The sequence below is a fragment of the Drosophila pseudoobscura genome, chromosome X (genome assembly GCF_009870125.1).
Source record: "Drosophila pseudoobscura strain MV-25-SWS-2005 chromosome X, UCI_Dpse_MV25, whole genome shotgun sequence".
Classification (NCBI taxonomy): domain Eukaryota; kingdom Metazoa; phylum Arthropoda; class Insecta; order Diptera; family Drosophilidae; genus Drosophila; species Drosophila pseudoobscura.
This window is the reverse complement of record NC_046683.1, coordinates 43231132-43253257: the sequence shown is the minus strand read 5'-3', so window position 1 is coordinate 43253257 and position 22126 is coordinate 43231132. Positions and strand designations below refer to the sequence as shown.

The window sequence follows — 22126 nt, the reverse complement described above, 5'->3', positions numbered from 1 at the left end:
GAGAGAGATAAAGAGTAAGAGAGAGAGATGGAGATGAAGCGAGCGAGAAGCACGTTCCTTTCCGTCGTATAAAAGCGTTGCGTAGGCGATACCGTCATTTCAAAAAGACCGTTGAGCGGGATAGACAGTCGTCGAAACGGAACGCACGCGTGAGTCCCGTGAAATGTCGATCGGCCCCCAGTAGGGTTCAGCTCAACGTTCAATAAAGTTTACCACACAAGTGTTCAGTTATTGATATGGCCCCAAAGCCCCTGCTAATCGTTCGCCTCCTGTGCCTCGGGGCACTCCTGGGAACGGCGCACACCTCGCTGGAGTACAACCGCTACCTGGAGCAGATATTCCAAAAGTACGGCGATGGCGGGACAATCAACTTTGAGGTAACAACAACACCAATCCATCGAACTAGCCTTGTAAACGTAAAACCACAGACCAAGAGGGCGGGGGGAAATATGAGCCCAGGTAAACAGAGCTGGACACGGACTCTGCCGCTTTTGGCTCTTGGCTTTGGCTGATGTTATGGCAAAAAATTAGTAAGTTTTTGTGGACCGGTCGGTCATCATGCACCAATGAGCAGCTAAACCAAAAAACGGGCACACGGTGACACTGGGCAAGGAAGGGCAGGTGAGGGATGGGGTGGGGAGGGGAGGGGAAATAATAAATTAGAGTAAGTCAAATATTTGCGGGTTGTGAAAGTGAGAAACATTTATGTGTGTTGCTGTGCCGTGGCTCTGTCCGAAGACAGACGCTGGACGATTCTGTTCTTGCCAAACAAATCAACAAACAAAACACTCTCAACAGTTATAATCGCTTCTCTGCATGAGACCTGCAATCTTTATGGACGCACAACACTATCACAATTACGAGTCGCCTGCCTCTCTCTTATGGAACTCATGACAGAAACGTAGAGACTTTATTGCGGGCATTATCATAAATTTAATCAAAATCCAGACACAAACACACATTGTGATATACACTCCCGCCGAGACTTGAGCATCCAGCATGGACGTCGCACGTATGTACCCCTGCTCTTCCTCGTACGCCCACACTCTATCCAAAACAAGATTAAAAGATTATTCCGATAAGAGCTAGTCTCCTAATGAGCGATGATAGCCAAACAGCTGACGAAACCCGTCCGAAGACCTAAGCCAAGTCCCTGTCCCTAGCCCGATCCTATGGAAATTTCGCAATGCGTTGGCGTTATGCTTATGGACTCCATAGTTATAGAGGCAACAGGTCCCCGGCAATTGGCATTACTCATGCGTAGCGCTACGCAATACGTTTTGTCCATTTAAATGTCAGGTTACTAAAATGCTTCTACGCACTCGGCATACTAACAGAGACGGGGACCCCCCGCACTCCGCCCACTGCCCATTTGAGAGGAGAGAGGTGTAGAGGAGCGGGTATTCTATTATCATTCCAAAATCCCAATTTCAATTGCATATTATGCCAAGTACTTGGCACACAAACAATTTTGCTGAATGAAAGTAAAAATAAGCTAGACGATGGATTGTTTGAGAGGCACGAGTACGGGTACGGGTAAGGGTACGGGTACGGGCAGGGGTACAGGCACGGGTACGGGTACGGGTAGGGGAGCCTCGTAACTTCATGTGTTCCATAATAAACAACAGACAGGTTCATTTGTTTGGTTTTTTAGGCGCTTTTATTGTACCAGCGCGTGTTTGGCTATTTTTTTATACGATACGATACGATCCTCATCTTCGAAAAGGAATCTCTCTCTCTCTCTCTGTCTCTCTTCGTAGCTAACTGCTTATTAAGTGCCTGATAGAACCGACAGACAGGCTACAGGGCAGACGCCCCATTCCCGGCGACAGACAGCTGTCAAGGCAATTAGATACTATGAATATATATTCCCCTCACAGCCCAGGCCCACTTTCGCGACAGCAAAAATGCGGCAGCAAAACCAACAAAAGTAACAATAGACCTCTAATTAATTCCGATGTAAATATAATTGCTTGGCACGGTGACAACTAAATCAAGTAATTATCTGCGATAATACTCGTAAATTCGAACCAAAACTCATGGCAAAAGTATCCCCCTCCTCCGTATAGTGAGTGCACTTTGGGAGTTTCGTGAGAAATGAAAGATGATTCACTTAATTGCGATCTTGGGAAAGTAGACTAGGTTTCGATCTACATACGAGTATGCAAATATCTGTAAAGGGAAACTGTGGCATCATTGTGTGGATCATGAATTGACTAAGATGGATAAACAGCTGACATCTGCTGTTTGGCCTTGCTTAAATTGAATTCATTAATAAATTCTTGTTAAATATTATCCCTACAGGGTCTCGAGCATTTAATGTACAGCTTGAATCTGGGCCAGATCGAGTTCGACCCCTCGCACACCATCGCCGAGCACCGACCCCAGGGCTACTCGAATGAGACGAAGGCCAGCACAAACGGGACCTACTTTGACAAGCAGATCAGCACTAATGCCAGCACCGACGAGGATGTTCTGGATGTGCAGATATCACCAGATATCAGCAAGACCTCAAAGCACTCAGAGTCGGGGCCTGCGGTCCCAGAGTTCCTGGAAATACACGACCCCAAGCATCGGCATCCGCGGGAGAGCAGCGGTGAGTCCAGTCTTTATCTTTATGGATCTGGATTATCACACAACCCGCATGGGTTTTTAGCCCGAGTACTCGTGTTTGCACTCCATAGATACTCGTACGGGCAGATCAAGTAAAGACAGAAGAGCCATAAACAATAAACAGTAGGATGGAAGTTCTGACAATAATTCTAGAATACCCAAGAGCACACAATGATCAGACATAGTACATACATGCACACACGAGTATGTACACTTAAACGACAATAATGAGCAGTGGTATTACCTGAGAGACAGTTCTAATTAAGTCGTAGAGAAATTCTTAAGCCGCAATATAAATAGAATGAACGAGGCCCGACTCTACCCGTACATATCCATATATCAATTGGCCAGTTTCCAAATGCAAGTCAGGGCGGGGCGGGGCAGGGCCAGAGGCAGGGCCAGGGGCAGCGGCATCTATGTACTCGTAATAAATTCAATTATGCTGCTATCCATCTCATTTGGATGAGAGGAAGTTCCGTCTGTAAGTGCGACCTTGCCGCATAAATTATCTGAAAACGCACGTCTATCTCTCTCTCCCCTTTTGGGCAGTGAAATGCAATCGCGAGTCGCGAATCAACAGGTACACAAAAAATCCTTGTCACCAGGGCGATGATAGCACGATAAACGACCCCTTTATGGATGCGGAAGTCGAAAACAAATTGTCGCAAAAACACAATCATGCGCATCAACAAAGAGGAACTAGCCCAAGCCGTTGCTTTACGGCTGTTGATGTTTTCGTTACTGGAACGGAGATTCACCGTTAATTGAAATGTACACAATCATTAAAACGGTTCTCCCCATAAACAGTTAGCACTAAACAGTCGGGACAATTCATGTAGTGAAATGTTCCCACATGCGAATCGGGTGTCAATTGACTGTGTGATTGACTAAACAAAAGGAGCCGGCAGAGCCACGTCTGAGTGCACTTTCGACAGCTTATTTTTATAGCCGGTACCCACTCGAAGAGTTTGGGGATATACATACATACATAATTGTTTTGTGGTCGATGTGGATGCGTTTCATACCCCATAAAAAGTATATGTATAATATAAATATAAATAGCCCTTTCTGTCTGTCCGTCTAGATCTCAGATATATGGATCATTTTCAATCCGAAACAATATTAAAGCCCGAATAAACAAATCTATTTGCTGTGGCTACGAACCCCCAACCACGCGCCTACTCGCTTTCTCTCACTCTTACTCGTGCAGTGTGCGCCCTCTGGCAGAGGGAAGCGAGATAGCAACACAGCTGGTGTTTTTGTGACAAAGATGAGAGAGGGACAGATATAGGGAATAAATGGAAACATGAAATATTTTAAATTCGAATAAAATCGATCATCTCTCAGGAAAAGTTATAGAATAATTGAGAGAGATCGCGGTCTAAGCTGTTCATTCGTCCCTTCTGGGACAGCGATACCAACAGACAGAGAGAGAGAGAGAGAGAGAGGGAGAATGCGGCAGTCGGGTCTGATACCAATTCTAGCGTTTGCTTATAGCTACGGTTTACCGGCTAGTGTAAATACTTATTAGTGATATACAAATTTAACAAAACAATATTCCACTCTCTCTTTAATGTCCAGTGGAGGGCAGACCTTGGCCTGCTGCCGCCTGTTTGTCACCGAAGCTTTTGCTATCCCTCATTGTGGACCACAATGACCTGCACAATAACAGTATTTACCGCAAGCTGATCAAGAAGGACTCCACCGTTCCGACGGAGACCAAACACAACTCTGATGAGGAGTACAACAACTTCATCAACTCGGTACGGATCACCCCGAGAGCATTCATGAAGCTATGTCCAGCTCTGTTGGCCCAAATCGACGGCGGAGTGTGTGCGCAGCCAGCTCCACGACTGCACATTATGCAGGATAAGAACCAGAGGATTTGGGATGGTAGGTGAACTCTCGCCTGTCACATGGCTGTCCCTCAAGTGGATGGGCTAACCATTTCCCCACTTTCAGCTTGGATATATGCCAGCATTTGTATGTTTGTGCTCTCTGCATGCGGTCTGCTTGGCATCCTCCTAGTGCCTTTGATGAAATCAGCAGCTTATCAGGAGGTTCTCAAGTTTCTGGTCTCCATAGCCGTGGGCACACTGGCCGGAGATGCGCTGATGCACTTGCTGCCTCATGCTCTCTTCAAAGAGGAGAAGCACGAGCAGGCCCTAGGCGCAGATGCTGCATCCATCGATGGGGTACACAACCACAGCAGTGAGCCTGCCCTGCTGTGTGGCTGTTCCTTCCTTGCCGCTCTGTTCATGTACATTCTGGAGAACGTACTTCCACTGCTGAAGGGTGACAAGCAGAGCCACGGGCACAGCCATGGACATGGGCACAGTCATGGCCACTCGCATGGCCAGCAGTTGGAGAAGGCGGCCCCAGAGACACCACGTGAGCTTAATGTGATGCTGCAGGAAACGAAGCTGGACGCAAAGTCACCAGAGCGACCACTCACCCCTGTGGCGTTCATGGTCATCATTGGCGACGGGCTGCACAATCTCACCGATGGCATGGCCATTGGAGCCGCCTTTGCCAGTGATCCTGTAACTGGTCTGGCCACAGCATTCGCCGTCCTATGCCACGAGCTGCCGCACGAGTTGGGCGACTTTGCCCTCCTTCTGCAGACGGGCGTCTCCATGAGGCGAGCCATTTACATGAACCTGGTTAGCTCGGTTCTGAGCTTTGTTGGCATGGCTGTCGGTCTGTTCATTGCCGGCATTGGAGATGGGATGACGCAGTGGATCTATGCAGCCACCGCCGGATCCTTCCTGTACATTGCCTTTGCCGATCTGGTGCCCACAATGAGTGTGGCCCACAATCCAGAGATGGCGAAGGATCCAAAGGGTATTATGATCCAGATACTCGGCATATTCCTGGGCGGACTGATCATGTTGATCATTGCCCTGAACGAACACGACCTGGAGGGACTGTTCAAGAGCTTCTAGACATTCCAGAAGACTAGTTCACAATCTCAAGCTGGCCACTGAGGAAATGCATCTGTTAATTTTGTAGATAGTAGATACTTTAAGCATCTTTGAAATCTCCTCTTGAGTGGGAGTGATCCTCTTCCCCAAGCATACCTTTTATGTAGCTTTTTAAGCCAATTACCAAATGTAAATGACTGTCGTCAGAGCAAATAGCTTAAGGATATTTTAGGGTAGTTTTAAGACGGAAAGTAAATGGAAAACGATATCCACAGTGATGATAAAGGTTCTGTTGTTGTTGTTCCGTTTTTATAACGAATAAGGCGCTCTTTAATGATTTACCTGTTAAAACTTATTGAATAGCTTTATCTGTGAAAGAACTGTTTAAGATAACTGCATTTGTTGGTGCTCCTCAAAGGGTTCATGGGGCAAGCGAGCGGGGTTCTGCAAAGATCTAATGTGAGCAAGGGGACCGACGATTCTAGTTATTGAAATCTCACCAGCTTCTGTGATCGCTCCTCCAGAAAGCCATACGCAACGTGATTCAACTTAAAGCCACAAGGCAGGGCCACGCCTTGGATGCGATAGAAGGCTCCAGCTGGCCCTTCATCGGCCACCTTGTGGGCTGCCCCGACGGTGCACTTGCCCAGGAAGTGAGTGGAGGCCACCATGGGCCCACGTGAGATGTCAATGTGGTCCCCCAGGCGGTACAGAGTCACACGGCCATTACTCTGTTGCGCAATACTGGGCAATTGTTCGCTTTTGTATTTCGAATCCTTGAACATCTCCTGGGCGAGCTCTTGTTGAACGTCCAAGCGCTCGATGCGCAAATCCTGGGCCGCCAGTTTGATCATTTCGGCCGAGATGGCACGCATTTCCGACTTCGTTGGCTGCCAGTTTTGGGTCTCTAGCACAATATCGTGGACAAAGCTACCCGACTTGACTGTGATAGAGATTCGTTAGATGAAAGATCGTCAGAATATAGACATTGCATTTACTGTTTGGTCCCGGGAAGCTGTGCAATTGGAGTTTCGCTTCCGCCTTAAATACACGTGTCAAAGCAGCGCCCAACATGAAGCTGCATGTACGCCAGAAAGCTCTGCAACAAAGAAATCGGGATGAGCATCATTTAACTCAATTGCGTCATATGCTTACTTGTTGACCACATGCGGTTCGGAGATATTGAAGTTAAGCAGCTGCAAGGTGCAAGACTCCTGCAGCGGCCTGTGCATATCCCACGGAACACTGCCATCGATCAGGGCCAGAGCCGAGCGTCTGCAATGTCCCTCACTCAAGTGCTGGGCACAGTTGAATGGCGTGGAAATGTGATTGTTCATCACCAGAGTCACATCCTCGGGCAGACCCAAATATCGAACCTCAATCTTGTCAATTCGCCCAATGGCTTCCCGTTGCCGGCGCTGCTCCTGTGTAAACAGTTCATTCCGGGAGGCAATCGATGCTGAACCAGCGGAGAAGTTGGCTGCAAATAAATTTGTATTTTATTCACCAAAACTTCACGTCTAAATTAAATAACTCTGGCTTTTTCCGCAAGGTGTAGCATGTCACCACTGAGGCTAATACCGCCTAGTTCAACGTGAGCGCCCGACACATCTGGCATACACTGGTATTCCTTTTAATCAATAAAAGTGCCAATATTTCACCTTTCTTACCTTTTGTTCTATACTGTTGGAGCTGCCTTAGGGCACACCAGCTTATTTTATGTAATTTTGTGGCCGACATCGTCATTTTATCGTAATAGGGTGCACACCAGTGAGACCGCGGATTTATTGTTAAAATATACCGTCCGACCCTTAACAAAATAATAAAATATACCGTTTAATTTTAAAAATATACCATAAATATACTGACGAGTTCAAGCTCTATTATACATATTCCGCTTTTTTGATGTTCCGAGCAAAATATAACTAACTTTAACCACTTGCTTTTATTGGATCTTGTCTGAAAAAAGGTTTTAGTTAAATTTTTATATTCCGTTGAATAATTCTGACTAACTATAAGGGTTTTACTTTGCCCACATAATTTTAGGCCGTTGATGAATAATTTTTCTTTAAGATTGGCTAGTCCTTGCTTTTATTGTATTTTAGCGAAAACAAGGCTTAAATAAAATGGTTAAACAAAAAAAAACAGTCGCAATGTTGCTGGTATTTGAAGACATCGACTGGATAAGAGAGGTGCGCGCCAAATATAAATTTTTTGAATGTGAACGACAAGGATTTAAGTGTTGTCAACCGGGCCATTACCGATTCAATATCGCAATAGGGTGTCAAAAATATATATCGATTTATCGATAGGTACCAATCATATTCATGAATATGTCTAAAACATATAAATTTGAGAAAAGGTCCTAATTAATTACGTTTTATAGTCATATCTTCATGTAATATTTACGAAATAGGGTATACAAAGGTCTACACGCGCATCATGCCTGCATGTCTTGAATTCGTCAGTATATTTTTGGTATATTTTTAAAATGAGGCAGTATATTTTGGTATATTTCTCAGGGCTGGACGGTATATTTCATCGTCCGCGGTCACACTGCCGAGTACGATTTTTGTTTGTCATTCCGCTGAGCGAAAAAATAGGAAACCTTTTCTCAATAACGGTGATATAAAAATAAAAATACGCAATGGATTTGGATTTGGCACGCAACCTTCCACACGCTGGCTTCAACTTTGACAATTGCAAGCGGTGAGTTCAAGAACAATCCTCCGGCGTTTCTGCAATGACAAGTCTTCTTCTTGCACAGCAATGCTACACTTCTGAGTGGGGGCTTCAAGCCGCCGACCACAACTAAAACGGGCACCACCATTGTGGGCATCATTTACAAAGATGGTGTTGTCCTGGGAGCCGACACGCGCGCCACCGAGGGCCCCATTGTATCTGACAAGAACTGCGCCAAGATCCATTATCTGGCCAAGAATATATAGTAAGTGGATAGCTTGTGCTGAGTTTTACAAGCAAGTGCTTTAACAAACGACTGCATTTCAGCTGTTGTGGTGCCGGAACTGCAGCCGACACCGAAAGGACCACCGATATCATTTCGTCCCAGTTGGAGCTACACCGCCTCAGCACCGAGCGCGATGTGCGCGTAGTGGCCGCTAACACCATGCTCAAGCAAATGCTTTTCCGTTACCAGGGTCACATTAGCGCTGCCCTCGTTCTGGGCGGCGTGGACAAAACTGGACCCCACATCTATTGCATTCATCCTCATGGCAGCTCCGACAAGCTGCCCTATGCCACCATGGGGTCCGGCAGTCTAGCAGCCATGTCTGTATTCGAGAGCCGCTGGAAGCCCGACATGTCCGAGAATGAAGCCAAGCTTCTCGTACGCGATGCAATCGCTGCCGGTATTTTCAACGATTTGGGCTCGGGCTCGAACGTTGATTTGTGCGTGATACGCAAGGACAGCGTGGAATATCTGCGCAACTACGAGCTGGCCAATAAGAAAGGTGAACGTCAGTTGGACTACCGCTTTGATATTGGCGCCACACGCGTTCTCCACTCTACCATCTCAGATATGAACATCACTGAACGTATCGAGGTGGTGCCCATGGAGACGTCCTAGGGGAGTTATTAGTTATCCTTACTTTCTCATACATTTTCTATAACTGTGGAGTGGTACAATAAAAAGAGGAGCAACGCTTCAATTTGATTCGCTCTTTTGTAGGCGGTGTCTGGGGGCATCCATAAGTGATTTTTTTATTGGACTAGCTGTGCTCATAGACAGACGCTGCTTTGGTCGATAACGAATGCAAAAAAATACAAAAAATTATACATAACTTCTATCCAGAAATGATCAATGGGTCCTTTTGCTTAAAGATTAATTAATGAAGCTAATATCACATGATACAGAGGGTCAATTCCTAACAGTTGAAGGCACATTCCATCTCCTTGAACTAATTGATTAATTGGCACCAAGAATTCACTTGATTGTTCACACCTTACGCTTACCACACGCTTACACGCCCTTTCTAAAGCTAATAGAACAAAAAAGCTAAAGCTATCCTACAACTAAGCTACGACCTACAAAAAAAATTAGGGGCATTAACCATAGGGTCCCAGAACCATACAAATTCGCCGCATTTGGTGTGGGTTCCAGCAGATGCGACACAGTCAGACAGGACAGGGCCAGGTTGGTGGTAATCCTTGGGGACTGGGCATTTATCAGCGACGATATCTTCTCGGCCTCGCGCGCACACGCCTCCAGTTGGAGCCGAGTTGGTCGCTTGATGCTGCTGCTTGGCACCAGAGCCACAAATATGCCCACTTCCATGGTGAGGAATCCCGTCAGCTGGCACTCGCTAACCTGCACCAGCCCGTCGAGCTGCTGGAGCACCCCATGCAGGGTGAGCAATGTGCTGCTCTGAGCTCTCAGCCCATACATGGCTCGATCGAACTGCTTCCGGGAGTAGATAATCCTGAAGGCTCCGCCCGCACAAAGTGGACAGCATGCTCCGGGCGGCACAATCAATCGACAGTTTTTGGACACTGGAGCCGGGCACTGGACTGTACGACATCGTCTGCCCATTTCGCTGGCCAGCAAACCCACCTCCCGGCAACGACCCACGTAGTCGGTCAGAACATACTCGGCCCGGGCTGCGTAAATGCTCCGATAGGTCACCCCATTGATGCCACAGACGGGTGAGGGCGACGGTGCCGATCGACTCGACTGGCAGGCCGACCAATAAGCCACCTGGCCACTGGGATTGTCTCGCAGCAGAGCGCAGGCATTAGGGTGAGTGCGTCCCTGGGTGTCACACACCTCGCCCTGATGGTAGGACGAGCAGTTCGAGGCGGTGGCGTTCACTGTAAAGGGAAAAGGAGAATTAGTCCGGACTTAGACGCAAACTGAATCTGACTTGAGCTTACCACAGACATACTGCTGGCAGGGCCGCTGCATGCTGGCCAGGCACACCTTCCGCTTGTCCAGGCACTGGGTTCCCTGGGGACAGCTGTTGGGAGCCGCCGCCTGACAAGCATTACGGGCATTGCATGCCCCGTACACATAGTTTCCCTCCGGCATGTGGCACTTGGCGACGCACGCCGAGGGATAGGTGTTCCCATTCGAGCCGCACACGGGCACATAATGCGCCGCACAATTGCACGGAAGGCTGGTGAAGCTGGAGTCCGTGAAGCCCGGCAGGCGACACTGTTTCTTGGTGCACGTGATCTCGCCGGCGAAGCAGCTGCAGAGATTGCACTCCAGGTAGAAGGATGAGCCATGCCGGAAGCTTCGCCCCCCGGGTAGAGTACAGTGGGCGTGGCTGTAGCTGGGCAGCGGCTGGCACTGCTCGAGGTGGCCCTGAAGCCCGCAGCTGCAGACAATGTGCTCGGCGGTCAGTAGCTGACCCACATCGGACTTGGTGTGGATACTGCTCTTGCTGAGGCGGACGTACGCCCCAAAGGGCACAATCAGGCTGGAGGCCTGGCCCAGACTGCAGCCGGGAATGCAGGCGTAGCCCTGGATGCCCCTCCTCTGCAGGACACACACCTCACTGGCGTTGCACGGCTTTTTGGAGCAGGGCGAGGTCAGTCCATAGTGTCCAACCGCGTCCTGGGGCTCTGCACTGCCTTTCTTCAGATACGACCGTAGCGAAATGCATGGCAGCGGTTCCTCATCCTCCTCCGCTGAGGATTGCGGTTGGAGTCGCGAGCAAATGGCCTGAGGTCGCTTCTGTTGGCGTGTCCAGTCTAGGCACTCCTCAAGCAGCTCGTTGCAGTCCTCGCTGCAGATGCCGTTGAAGAGTCCCATCCTGGTGCAGGGCTGCAGTTGCAGGGCGCACACCAGAGCCTGCCACTTGTCCGGGGCACAGCGGGTAGTGTTCTTGATGAAAAGCTCCTGGCCGAGAACCCGAACAAAGCCGCGCTGCTGCAGCATCAGGAAATCCTCCCTGGCCGCTGCATCGTGGGCTGGGGTGCAGCTGCGGAAGAGCTCCGTCGGGCGATTGTTAAAGTTCGAACAGAAGCTAAGGCCATCGCAGCCCAGCTCGCACGGGGCGTCCACGCTCTCTACGCAGCGCCGCAGCTCCCGCTCGTCGGGCTGCTCCAGGCACTCGCTGTCGAAGCTGGCCCGTGTCTCCCACCAGTCGCTGGTGAAGATCTGCGTGCACAGGCGCCGGCACCTGTGGCTGCTGGCCTGCTCGCAGCACTGCCGCTTGGCTGCATCCATGCCCAGGTGGTTTGGCCCCCCCACGGCCTCAGCTGCCTTGCCCCCCAGACGTCGCTGCGACTGAAGTCCTCCACCAGCTGGAACATACAGCTTTCGAGTCACCGTCAGAAAGCACTGCCAGAAGGGCAAGTGTGGCAGTGGCGTGCCACAGCCAGACGCCTCCAGTCGCGTGAAAATCACCTCGCTGCGCTCTATTTGGGTCACATTCTGATGGAGCAGGTTCCGACAGGTGTGGCGACAGTGCTCCTTGTTGCTGTACTCACAGCACGGCAGATCTGTGGGGGATTTTCGAAGGATGAACTCATTTTCGGTGTCGTCGGGATAGCTAGAATAACTGGATTGTTCTTACATTGTTCGGCGTTGGCCAACGGCGCCATGTCCGTGTGGTTGTGAATGCACTGTACCACATCCAAGTTGCGATCCCCGCACGAGGACTCAATGTCCACATGATCCTGGCTGGCATTGGAGGGCTCAAAGACGGCCCGGCAGGCCTGGAAAGAGAAGCGAGTACTTGTGATTATAGAACGCAACCCACAGCAGGAAGGGAATAGATCTAGATTTACTTTCTTTACAAATTACACAGATGACAGAGCGCTTTTTTGCTATCGATATCGGCATTAACGCAATAACGCAGAATAGGCGGCGTTTATACTTGCAAAAGTCAGGCTATTGCCGTATAAGAATAGCTGAATTGTATATTTTATGACACGAGGAAGGCAACCAAACTATGTAAAACGACTGGAAAATGGAAAAAAGAAAGCCCATTGTCATCCATTTCTTCTTAGATGTGTGAAGAAGTGTCCAGAAGTGTCTTTATGGCCACAGTGATCCACAAAAATATCCTATCAAATGAAACGATTGGTCTAAACTTTAAAATCTAAAGTACTTGTTTTAAGGATAATATGCAAATTTTTATCTTTTCCTCCACGCATAATTTTTACGCGCCAAAATTTTACTTTTAAATCAGCTGTTTTTTGTGCCTCGGTTCTTTTAACGATTTTAACAAAGACAAATCTAAGGTACCCCTTAGCATACTGTAATGTCATAGGACTATTAACCAACGACAATATCAATTGTAAGATGAATAAGCCCATACATTTCAATAGTCATATTCAGAGGTTTGTGGAATCGAAGATATACGCCCTGAAGATGTAGTAGGCGCTTGAATGTGTGAGTGCGCACAGAACCTGCAAGTACGTAAATGTATGAAGACTTTTTTTTCCGTGAAAATTTTAATTTTTTTTCCTAAAAACTTTAGTATAAATCATTTTTTAAAATTTTTTTTCTGAACTAATGATAGCTGTAAGTGTCCTAAATAATGGCATACCAACTTTTTAATTTTCATTGCGAAACCCCGAAATATTGGAAATTTGTTGTTGTATGTTGACTTTTTTCCTTGACTGCACATGTTGGCCGATTTCCGAGCCCGAGAAACATAGGCTTATGAAATTTATTCTTCTTCGAAAATAGTTTGGCGATTGACTGGTTGCATAATAAAATAATTATATTCTGTGTGTTGTTGGCAAATCGTTTGCTGTGTTTTCACATATGCATGTATGTATGTACATTCATCCATAATGATATCATACAAGGTGGTAGCGGACCGCTCCCGCAATGCGCTCTCTTTTCGGGCCCTTTTTTGCACAGTACAACAGCAAACTTCGTTCTTCTTTCTCTCTCTCTCATAAGACATGGCGTCAAAGCGCTCTCCGTAGTGCTGAGCGTAACAAAAGACCCGAAAGAGAGCTAGCGGAGAGTTGTACTTGAAAATCCTTTGCTTATTCATACTTGAAACGCTGAATACTCTAACGATAGCTATTCAAATGTGAAGATATGTATGAATTATATCATATTATGTATTTTTACAAATTTAAATCCACTCATTATATTTGTATATTCTATACTAAGCCATACTACCATATAAAAGATATAAAATATAAGAGTTTTTGATATTAGGGGCAAGCGCGTTCAATAGGTGTCATAGTCCCTAAAAATTCTAAAATGAAGGTTATATATTTCGGCAAACGCCTTTGCCTAAACTCTTTGAGTACCGAATATGTATAATAAATTTCATCTTTGTAGTCATCAAATCATAGACAAGTTTGTAGATGGTCTGCTTGTACCAGATTTGGCAATGAAGGTGTGCTTTTACTACCAGAATCTCACCTGAAGACACTCGGAGGTGCGCGCCTGGCCACAGCACCGATCGGCCGCATCCTGGCGCTCCAGACAGTCGTACAGCATCTGTTCATCGCTGCGCCTGCAGGTGTGGACCGGGGCTTGGTTCGCCGAGGCGCAGACATTGCGACAATGTTGCAGAACTCCAAACTGGCAGCAACGCCTGCCCGACCAGTCGGCACCGCGGGTGACCGCTGCGGAGAGGAGAGTGGAGAGAGTCCAGCAAATGAGAATTGATTGTCCGAGTGGATTTCCTGCACATTACCCCGCTTACCCTCGAACGTTTGGTTGATGCAAGTCCAGAACTCCACCTGATGCAGTTGACAATACTTCCGCAGCTCCTCACGACCGTCGCCAGCGCCGCCCGTGGCAAACTCCACCAATGATAGCTGGAAAGGTATCCATGCACAAATGGTATTAGATACTCGTTGCCGATAAATACACAATCTCAGGTTAGTCGAATCGAAGCCTAATCACCGGCTTGGCTCTCTCAACCCGCAACCTGTTGGGTATCTGCTTCAAGTGCTCACTGTAGTCCCAGCGGGACCTTAATGAGGGGATATCAGGGGTGCCGATGGGGACGGGAACGGGGAACGGGAAAGGGGACGGAGACCAAAACATGCAGGTTGCAGTTTTATTTTTTGGCGTATTATGTTACATTTCTGAATGCTGTTCTGTTCCTGACACCATCATAAATAACATTTTCTGCTTTACTTCTCTCTGCCTCTTCCTCTCTATCTCGCTCTTCCCTTCCTTTCTATCGATAAAGAAGAGGAGGCCCAGGAAACTTCAATAACACATTTTCAGGCCCAGGCCCAGGCTCGGCTCGAGGCTCTCGGCTCGCGTATCTGCCGCAGTAATCTGAGTAAAGCGATGTCTATTCAAGATACTCGTACTTGGTCTCCCTTGTCCCCAGAACTTGTCTGGATATCTTCAGCGTGGTGGCATTCCTTCCCATAAATTCAAATTAACATAAGCAGGAGCGTAGTTACGGCTTAGTGCATCGGGGACTATCTGCATTTGTAGTTCCTGCCAGCAGTTCCACAGGCACAAGTTTTATTTACCCCCTTGGACCACACCCCTGCGGAATACGCACATCCAGGGCTGTTGCAGTTCTGTTAATGAAGTGTCCATGGCCGTGTCACGCACTCCCACACTCAAGCAAGGCAGAGACTTGTTCACTTGTTCTGGCCAGGATGGCCTGCCCACCTTGCCAGCTCCATCAAGATAGACGCAGACACAGACCTTCCTGACAATTGTTCCCCTCGGGCCACAAAAAACCATTTTGTCAATAATAAAATGGGCGTAAATTTGCACTTATCGGCAGAAGAGAGGAGAGGAGATCTGATCTGATCTGATCTCCCATCTCGGCTCGACTTTTCACACGTTTTGCAACAGCTTGTTCTGTGTGTGTGGGGGGGGGGATTCGGATATCAATTGGGTCTCCTATTTCCCGACGCCCACTTGAAAGATCTCGTCTCTCTATAGTCTCTTCCACACAAAAAAAGCAATTCAAAAGTAAATGGGAAATACCCGCCTAGGCCACTGCCTGTGCCTGTGCCTGGGCCTGGGCCAATGGGGGAACCAGTTTGCTTTGTCTTACTTCGGCATTATCCTGTTTTGTGGATGTCACTTTGTCAGTTTCAATTTGGGCAAAAGATTTAATGCCTTAATTTGCATTTCTAAGTGAAAATGGAAAATGGAAAACAAAAATGGAGAAACCCCGGCACGGCGCCCACTTTCAATTGAGAAAACTAATTGGTTTTGGGGGGAAAATTGTTATGATTACAAAGTTAAATGATGCCATTGATTTGATTGCGGGCTTTTGTCGGGGCTAGGAGCAGGCTACCGAGACACACGCAGACCCAGACCCAGACTCAGACACAGAGACCCGTTGGGGGGCATGGAGTATTGGCTCACACAGACAACAAATTGATTTTTGCCCGGGCCCGGGCTCAAGTTTTATGAATGACTTTGAGTGGCAAACTGGTTGTTCTGGCTCTGGCTCTGGCTGTGGCTCTGGATCTGGCTCTTGTCTGGGCTTGGTCTTTGAGCTGCAATTACCTGTTTGCCAGTTTATGCTAATTAACAATGCAATTTGTGTGTGTGGATTTTGTCGAGCTCTACTATGGCCTGCGATGGTAGCCTGAATTTTCCTTTTTGGCACAAGGCTCTCATTCACCGAACGCCAAACACCGAATACCGAACACCGAACACCAAACACCGAACAACGCACGGCGGATATGGCATTCAAAGTTCTTTTGAACAGTCGTTAAACCTGTCATAATAATTCTCGTCGACTGACTGAGCCACCATCACGCTTATGGAATTCTAAATTCATATTGTTTAGTATGCACCTCTCGCAGAAGCAGCCACAGAGAGCGAGCGAGAGAGGAGTGTGGAGTGTGGCACATACCAGGAAATGTGCCGAGCAGTAGTTTTCCCTCTTATCGGATGGTTCAATCTGAATCTGAACGGCTGTCCACTGTGCTCGTTCTTAGATCGCAAGTTACCTGGATGGCGTTTAATATTTATGACGGACATATCGTTTCCCTTTGGGTAGATTTTCCATTGGGTTTGGTTTGGCCAAGACCACGTTTGGCGCCGCAATGGGGTGTACAGAAAAAAGAATATAATCTGATATGCATATTTACAATATATGTTCATATATTCATAATTTTCTTGTTCCTTAAAAAAGCAATACAGCTTTATCTATATATCGATATCCCAATCTACGAATTAAGTCTGTACGATATGTATGTACGATGTGTACGGATATCCCGGACAACAAAACCAGAAACAGCATTCATAAGTATTTATGATATATGTATGTATGATTAACTTCGAGATACGAGCATCTTCCCGTCGCGATGCTTCCCATACTTACATTTTCGCAAGCTGTGCGACATGAGCCAAAGACCTGATTGCAACATGTGAAGATATCTGGAGGGGGCAAAAAGAGAGAGATATTAAAAAAGAGGGGCAGGAAAACAAGCAGTTAAGTAAGCAAAGTGCAGCATATCAAGGTTTAATGGCTTGGCTCACGCATTTTGACACCACTCAGTAAATTTAAATTTAAGTAAATGCCACAGAAAAGCAGCAAGAGCTCTGCTTGATGTGCGATTCCCGATGGCCACATGTGAATCTGTTGCCCGCAGACACTCGTACACAATTCCTTGAGCGAAAGTCCCACAACAACACTGCAATGGAGGGGTCTCTGGGACAGGGTGATTCTGCTCCTCCCTAATTAGGTGGATCGTATCCAGCTAATCTATGCTCTCCATGCACGGTGACTGATCACTTGTTAAGCACTTATTGCCTTTCTCTGCCCGTCTCCGCATCCTCCTCTGCGGTTTATTTTGAGGATTGTTCATTGGCTGCTGAACTTTTCTTGGCAATACAAAGGTGGCGAATGGTGAATGGGCAGATATGGACAGCAGATATGGCAGCGTGACACGCAGATACTCGGCGATACTCGCAGATAAAAGCTGATCTGACCTAGCCTCTGATGATTTCTAATTACTTCCTTTACATTTCCAGATTTCCCTACAGAATTGGGAGACTGTTCTGATAGCACTTGCTTTATTAATTCATCGTGAGACTATCGAATGCGTGGTGATTGGGCCAAGTAAGGATGATCTGTTACAGATTCGCTCTTTTAGAAGGCAAACATAGTCAAAAAAAAAACATTATCAAGGTCTAATGATTGTGATAACCTGGGATCATGTGGGGATCGCACTCTCGTTCTGATCTCGTTCTGATTCCTCCCATCCCTAGTTGTTACCGCTTGGCATACCCAACATGTGCGACACATGTCCCATGTCCCCGGAGCGAGGCGAGTGACAGTTGGCGTTGGCTGGCCGAAGGGCGGGTTCAAAGAGTTCTGTTGAGTGCGTGAAAAATTTCGTTTTTGTCACTTGGAGCAGGAACTGAACTGGAGGGGTAGTGGAAGGGGCGAAGGGCTGGGGAGGGGGCTACTGAACTTCAGAGAAGATCAAAAGCAATGCTCATTAATTAAGTGTGCAATTGCGAAGGGAGCACGAGGAGGCCTAGACGAGGAGGTGGAGAGGCGGAGGCGGAGGAGGCGAGAAAATGTTAAGATTTCCTCATCTCTTGCCTGAGAACTCACCTATTTTTGGCCCAGTCATTTCTTTTCGGCCCAGCAAAGCAAGTCGGAATATTCTCTTTTGGGTTTTCTGTGACTAATTTTAGCGGAAATTTACTTTGATGTCTGCCGAAATAAATTTGGCTGTGGGGACGGACCTATGAACATTGATTTGGGGAATCAAATGCAAATTTTCTGCTGGCCAACTGTGACAAATGTCTTGGAAAATGTCTTCTTGATTTGCCGGGCGGGCGTCTTGCCGTCTTTCCGTCTTGCCTCTTAATTCTTTTTTTTTTGTTTGCACACATTTTATATAGTGTTTATTTATAAAACTGTTAATGTTTTCATTTATGTTTGGCTACTCTCCGAATAATGTGTCGTAGTGAGTAGTGAGTGCTATTTATACGATTTTAGTTGCAAAGTTGCGCAGTCTTCTGGCTCCGACTCTGCCTCGATTGTGGCCAATGATCTAAGTTGCCTGCCAACCCACCGCCAGGGAGGGGGGGAATGGGGTGGGCATCTGCGGTGTATCTATAAATACAGAAGTCGTCTCAATAGCACTCGGTTTCCGAGAGTCTACAAGTCAAATGTCACAGCTGATTTGTCTTGGACAGAGTGCTTTGGCATTTTCTAGCAGTGCTACCACTGTTGGGCCGCATCAAAGGAGTGACCACCCATCCTGGGTGGTACTGGCTACGCACTCTCGTAGCTTATTGTTTTACGAGTATCTACAACTTTTTATGAGTGCCTCGATCGAATCCAAATAAACCATCAAAGTGAATTGCCTTCATTACTTGGTATTTGTATGCAAAGCATTTGAAATCGCACCGCACAGTCATTTCGGATGCAAGGCACAGCCCCATCACTGGCGGCGAAAGAATTTCCTTTTCGCAAAAGGCGACAATCGGCTCGGCCCCAAGTAGCGACGCGCATGCATCCACATATGAGAGACCATTAAATTTCATTGGAAATCTAACACATTTATCATCCGCTGACACCCACAGACAGCTCTCCCGAAGATACACACATATGTGTAGTATTTGCCATAATTCACTCCGGCTTGGAGTTAATGAAACAGCCAGGGCAGGATGGGGGCAGGATGGGGCAGCTCCAGAATCTGAAGTATCTGTTTGGCTTGGACGTGGACCGTATGCTGGCGCCACCAGACTCGCAGCTTGGCAGCAATTTATACAAATTTTGAGCACAGTTTCAATTTAGATATTCGTTCGTTCAAGCACGCACTCATGCCGATTCATGCTCTCGTACCCAGATGCACAGATCCAGTAGTGCGAGTAGCATCATCATCATCACTTTCAATTAAAACATTTCGTTCGCGCTCAAAAGAAATTATTGCTGTTGATTAAGTGTCGGGCCTGCAGAGGATGTCGATGTCGATGTGGACATGGGCTGTGGGCTGTGGGCTGTGTGGTGTGGGGGGAGTGTGGTGCGGAGTGTGTTTCCATTTGCATGCAAATCAAAGTGGGAGGGGCAGTGTGTGCATTTATCTAGATAGATGACCATCCCTAAACGAGTATACGCTGGTTCGCATGAGAGTAGAACCCGCTATGTACGTACATATATTTTAATCCCCAAACCCATTTGTCAATTCACACAATTTGCAGTCTGATTATAAGCGGCTGCTTTTGATCTGCCCCGAAAGGTCACTGGGCTGTGACTCAGGCCGGACTCAGAGCCCGCCGTGATAAGACTTACCATGTGCCTCTCCATCGCCATGGGCTCGCACTGCGTGCACGGCCACCGTCTCCGAGCTGTCGAGTGCCTCGCTGGTGCCCGCATCCGCATCCGCGTCCAGATCCAGCCAGTCGTAGTCCTCCGAGTCCGTGCTGGCCTTCTTTTTGGTGCTTCCGGTTGCCAGGAGTCTTTGCTGGTCGACTGAGGCGTTGCTCTTGTTGCGTCGCCGCACTTGCCGCTCTGAGGCGTGCGGGTGATCTTTCTTGGCGCTCTGGTTCTCCTCCAGCTGGCGCACGGCGCTGGCCAGACTGAGGGACAACAGGAGGAGGAGCGGCACCAGCCACTGCCAGCCACTCGGGCGCATCTTTATCGTTTTCGTTTTTCCTTCAGTTCACTGATTTATGTTGTTTTTTTATAAGTATTTTTCTTGTTGTGGATTATGTGGAGTGCATTTTGTGCGCTGGCACCACTTCTGATAAGTCGATCAGTCGAAGAGAAATGAGTGTGTCCGTCCACCAATACATACATATGTACATATGTGTTTTTCTTGGCTCATCTACATGTCCGAATGGCATGGCATCCGTGCGATAAGAAAATTCCTATGCCCTCGTATTATCCAGGAGACAGCACAAGGACTTTAAATTTAAATATACACACACATATGCGTTTTAATCTTTGGAAATGGCTTAGTTTTTTGACCTCCACTGTTCACACACACACACATGCACATACTCGTTTAGACATGCCTGTATGTGTGCACAGTGGGGATCAGCTCTAGAGATAGTGAATCAAATACTCGTAAAAACGAAAAAATGAAAACCAAAACCGATTAAATTTAATGCTTTTTCCGCCACAAGGGACTCTATTGATTGGGAGTTCCAACTACAGATCGGCCGGAATATACATATAATTGCTGGTGTCTGTGCAAGTATTTTGAGCACGCCTTCGCCTCCGCCACCGCCACCGCCACTGCCACTTGTCCACACGCTGTCACACAGTAATTAAGCCAATTGACCTCGCCAGGCTCTGTCCGTCCGTCAGTCCCTCTACCGTTTGGCCAAGTCTTTCAGCGGCAGCGACAACATTTTATTAAAAGTGAAAAATATAAATAAATAATATCAAAAGCAGTGGCAGTGGCAGAGGCAGAGGCGGCGGTTCACAAAGTGCCGCAAACGGAGGGGAACACTAATGATGGGACTCGGTCGGGGATACTTGAAGCCCTCTTGCCTCTCGCCTCTCGCCCCCGCCTCTCTGACACTCTTCTGTGTGCTTGTGTCAAAGCGCATAGCTAAGCAAGGAAGGAAGGTACAGAGGCAGCGTCAGATGCAGAGACAGTAAGCGTAAGCGGGCACAGCTGCGGTCAAGATAATAGCCACCTTCAGCCTACATTTTAGCCGCTTAGTGGATCACTGGCATCGCTTTGTGAGTTTTCTTAATAGCCCACAGAATGCGCGGATATGGTAAACTAAAGAATATTTTTATATATTATCCAAGCAGAATGTTTTGATTGAAGTAATACCAAAATTGCGCAAGGATCATCAGAACACACAGCCAAGTCGGTTTCGGTTCATTGTCATCTGATTGGGTAATTGAAAGGAACGTGTTGGGAGGAGATTTGAAGCTTGACTGAAAGTACTATTATTTTGGCCGCAACTGTAAGTAATAGTCTGAGGGTGGTGGGCGGTCTATCAGCGTTGAGCGGTAGCTCCGCTTTGATGTCTTTCTAATTGCATATTTTACAGAGCAAAGGAGTCGAGCGCACACTCACACACAGATGCACATCAAGAGAACAAGGGGGGCCGGCACACACAGAGCAGTTATCCTGCGAAAGGAAAGTGGAGCTATTTGATGTGATGTGGAGTCTCAGTCAAGCCTCCCCCTCACACGTCCTCTCAGAGCCTTGCCGCAAAGACGTTGTCTGCTAAAGTGGACTAGGACCTAGGCACGTCACTCCCACCGCCAACGCTCTGTCGTCAGACGAAACACAAAAGCGGCGGCTTGTTCAAAAACTAGACAAATATTAACTCATATGCAGCTTGAGGTTGAGTGCCGCCTTTGTCGCTCCCAGCATGACAGTGTGTGATTCCGTTTTGATTGCAGTTTGAGCACAATGCATTTGCAGAACACCACAAATGGCGCTACTTTTGTTATCATCCAGAGGAATCATCCAAGGAGCCGAACCAATGCACAAGTTTAATACCACAAATTATTATTTATTCACTTATTTTGTTTACCGAATTCACTGAGCCTCCGCTCGACTTATATCCACAGTAATTAGACTGGTCTGATCGTCACTAATTTGAAAAGTTTCCATATATAAAATTTGTGTTTTGAAAAAAAAAAACGCCCGCCGCCTTCAGCTGCTTCCGCACGAGTCAACCGTTAAAATCAGAATCGAGTCCGGTGTGGCCACGAAATAATGGA

The 22126-nt window shown here is 47.4% G+C and overlaps 4 protein-coding genes and 1 long non-coding RNA gene across 5 annotated transcripts; 3 read left to right on the top strand and 2 right to left on the bottom strand.

The window, feature by feature from the left end:
• Positions 1–87: 87 nt before the first annotated feature.
• Positions 88–5822, top strand: Zip71B (Zinc/iron regulated transporter-related protein 71B). The gene is made up of 4 exons (XM_001353152.4): positions 88–377; positions 2305–2596; positions 4195–4506; positions 4576–5822. Exons 1-4 carry the CDS (start codon positions 237–239, stop codon positions 5556–5558), a joined length of 1728 nt encoding a protein of 575 aa, XP_001353188.3. The 5' UTR covers positions 88–236; the 3' UTR covers positions 5559–5822.
• Positions 5823–5829: 7 nt separating this feature from the next.
• mRpL39 (mitochondrial ribosomal protein L39) lies at positions 5830–7343 on the bottom strand. Its single transcript, XM_001353151.4, has 5 exons — positions 7208–7343; positions 6693–7017; positions 6536–6636; positions 6038–6480; positions 5830–5981 (listed from the first exon to the last, which is right to left on the bottom strand). Exons 1-5 carry the CDS (start codon positions 7281–7283, stop codon positions 5922–5924), a joined length of 1005 nt encoding a protein of 334 aa, XP_001353187.3. The 5' UTR covers positions 7284–7343; the 3' UTR covers positions 5830–5921.
• A 729-nt stretch (positions 7344–8072) lies between these two features.
• On the top strand, positions 8073–9210 carry Prosbeta2 (Proteasome beta2 subunit). Its single transcript, XM_001353150.4, has 3 exons — positions 8073–8246; positions 8305–8484; positions 8547–9210. The coding sequence occupies exons 1-3, from the start codon at positions 8185–8187 to the stop codon at positions 9121–9123; spliced, it is 819 nt and encodes a 272-aa protein (XP_001353186.1). The 5' UTR covers positions 8073–8184; the 3' UTR covers positions 9124–9210.
• Reck (Reversion-inducing-cysteine-rich protein with kazal motifs) lies at positions 9201–22119 on the bottom strand. Its single transcript, XM_001353149.4, has 8 exons — positions 21937–22119; positions 19724–20337; positions 16793–16848; positions 14180–14294; positions 13894–14099; positions 12077–12218; positions 10428–12002; positions 9201–10364 (listed from the first exon to the last, which is right to left on the bottom strand). Exons 2-8 carry the CDS (start codon positions 20064–20066, stop codon positions 9559–9561), a joined length of 3243 nt encoding a protein of 1080 aa, XP_001353185.3. The 5' UTR covers positions 20067–20337; positions 21937–22119; the 3' UTR covers positions 9201–9558.
• LOC117184557 (uncharacterized) lies at positions 20337–21940 on the top strand. The gene is made up of 3 exons (XR_004469969.1): positions 20337–21124; positions 21200–21357; positions 21445–21940. It is a non-coding gene; the product is annotated as an uncharacterized lncRNA (long non-coding RNA).
• Positions 22120–22126: the final 7 nt, after the last annotated feature.

Excerpts from the sequence above, each read along its gene's own strand:
- Zip71B (XM_001353152.4), top strand. The coding sequence starts at position 237 with ATGGCCCCAAAGCCCCTGCTAATCGTTCGCCTCCTGTGCCTCGGGGCA. Across the intron at positions 2,597-4,194 it reads GCATCCGCGGGAGAGCAGCG|TGGAGGGCAGACCTTGGCCT; the intron begins GTGAGTCCAGTC and ends TTTAATGTCCAG. Across the intron at positions 4,507-4,575 it reads GAACCAGAGGATTTGGGATG|CTTGGATATATGCCAGCATT; the intron begins GTAGGTGAACTC and ends CCCCACTTTCAG.
- mRpL39 (XM_001353151.4), bottom strand. The coding sequence starts at position 7,283 with ATGACGATGTCGGCCACAAAATTACATAAAATAAGCTGGTGTGCCCTA. Across the intron at positions 6,481-6,535 it reads CAGCTTCCCGGGACCAAACA|TCAAGTCGGGTAGCTTTGTC; the intron begins GTAAATGCAATG and ends TCTCTATCACAG. Across the intron at positions 5,982-6,037 it reads AGGAGCGATCACAGAAGCTG|AACCCCGCTCGCTTGCCCCA; the intron begins GTGAGATTTCAA and ends AGATCTTTGCAG.
- Prosbeta2 (XM_001353150.4), top strand. The coding sequence starts at position 8,185 with ATGGATTTGGATTTGGCACGCAACCTTCCACACGCTGGCTTCAACTTT. Across the intron at positions 8,247-8,304 it reads AACTTTGACAATTGCAAGCG|CAATGCTACACTTCTGAGTG; the intron begins GTGAGTTCAAGA and ends CTTCTTGCACAG. Across the intron at positions 8,485-8,546 it reads TATCTGGCCAAGAATATATA|CTGTTGTGGTGCCGGAACTG; the intron begins GTAAGTGGATAG and ends ACTGCATTTCAG.
- Reck (XM_001353149.4), bottom strand. The coding sequence starts at position 20,066 with ATGCGCCCGAGTGGCTGGCAGTGGCTGGTGCCGCTCCTCCTCCTGTTG. Across the intron at positions 14,295-16,792 it reads GTCGCACAGCTTGCGAAAAT|CTATCATTGGTGGAGTTTGC; the intron begins GTAAGTATGGGA and ends ATACCTTTCCAG. Across the intron at positions 10,365-10,427 it reads CTGCCAGCAGTATGTCTGTG|TGAACGCCACCGCCTCGAAC; the intron begins GTAAGCTCAAGT and ends TTCCCTTTACAG.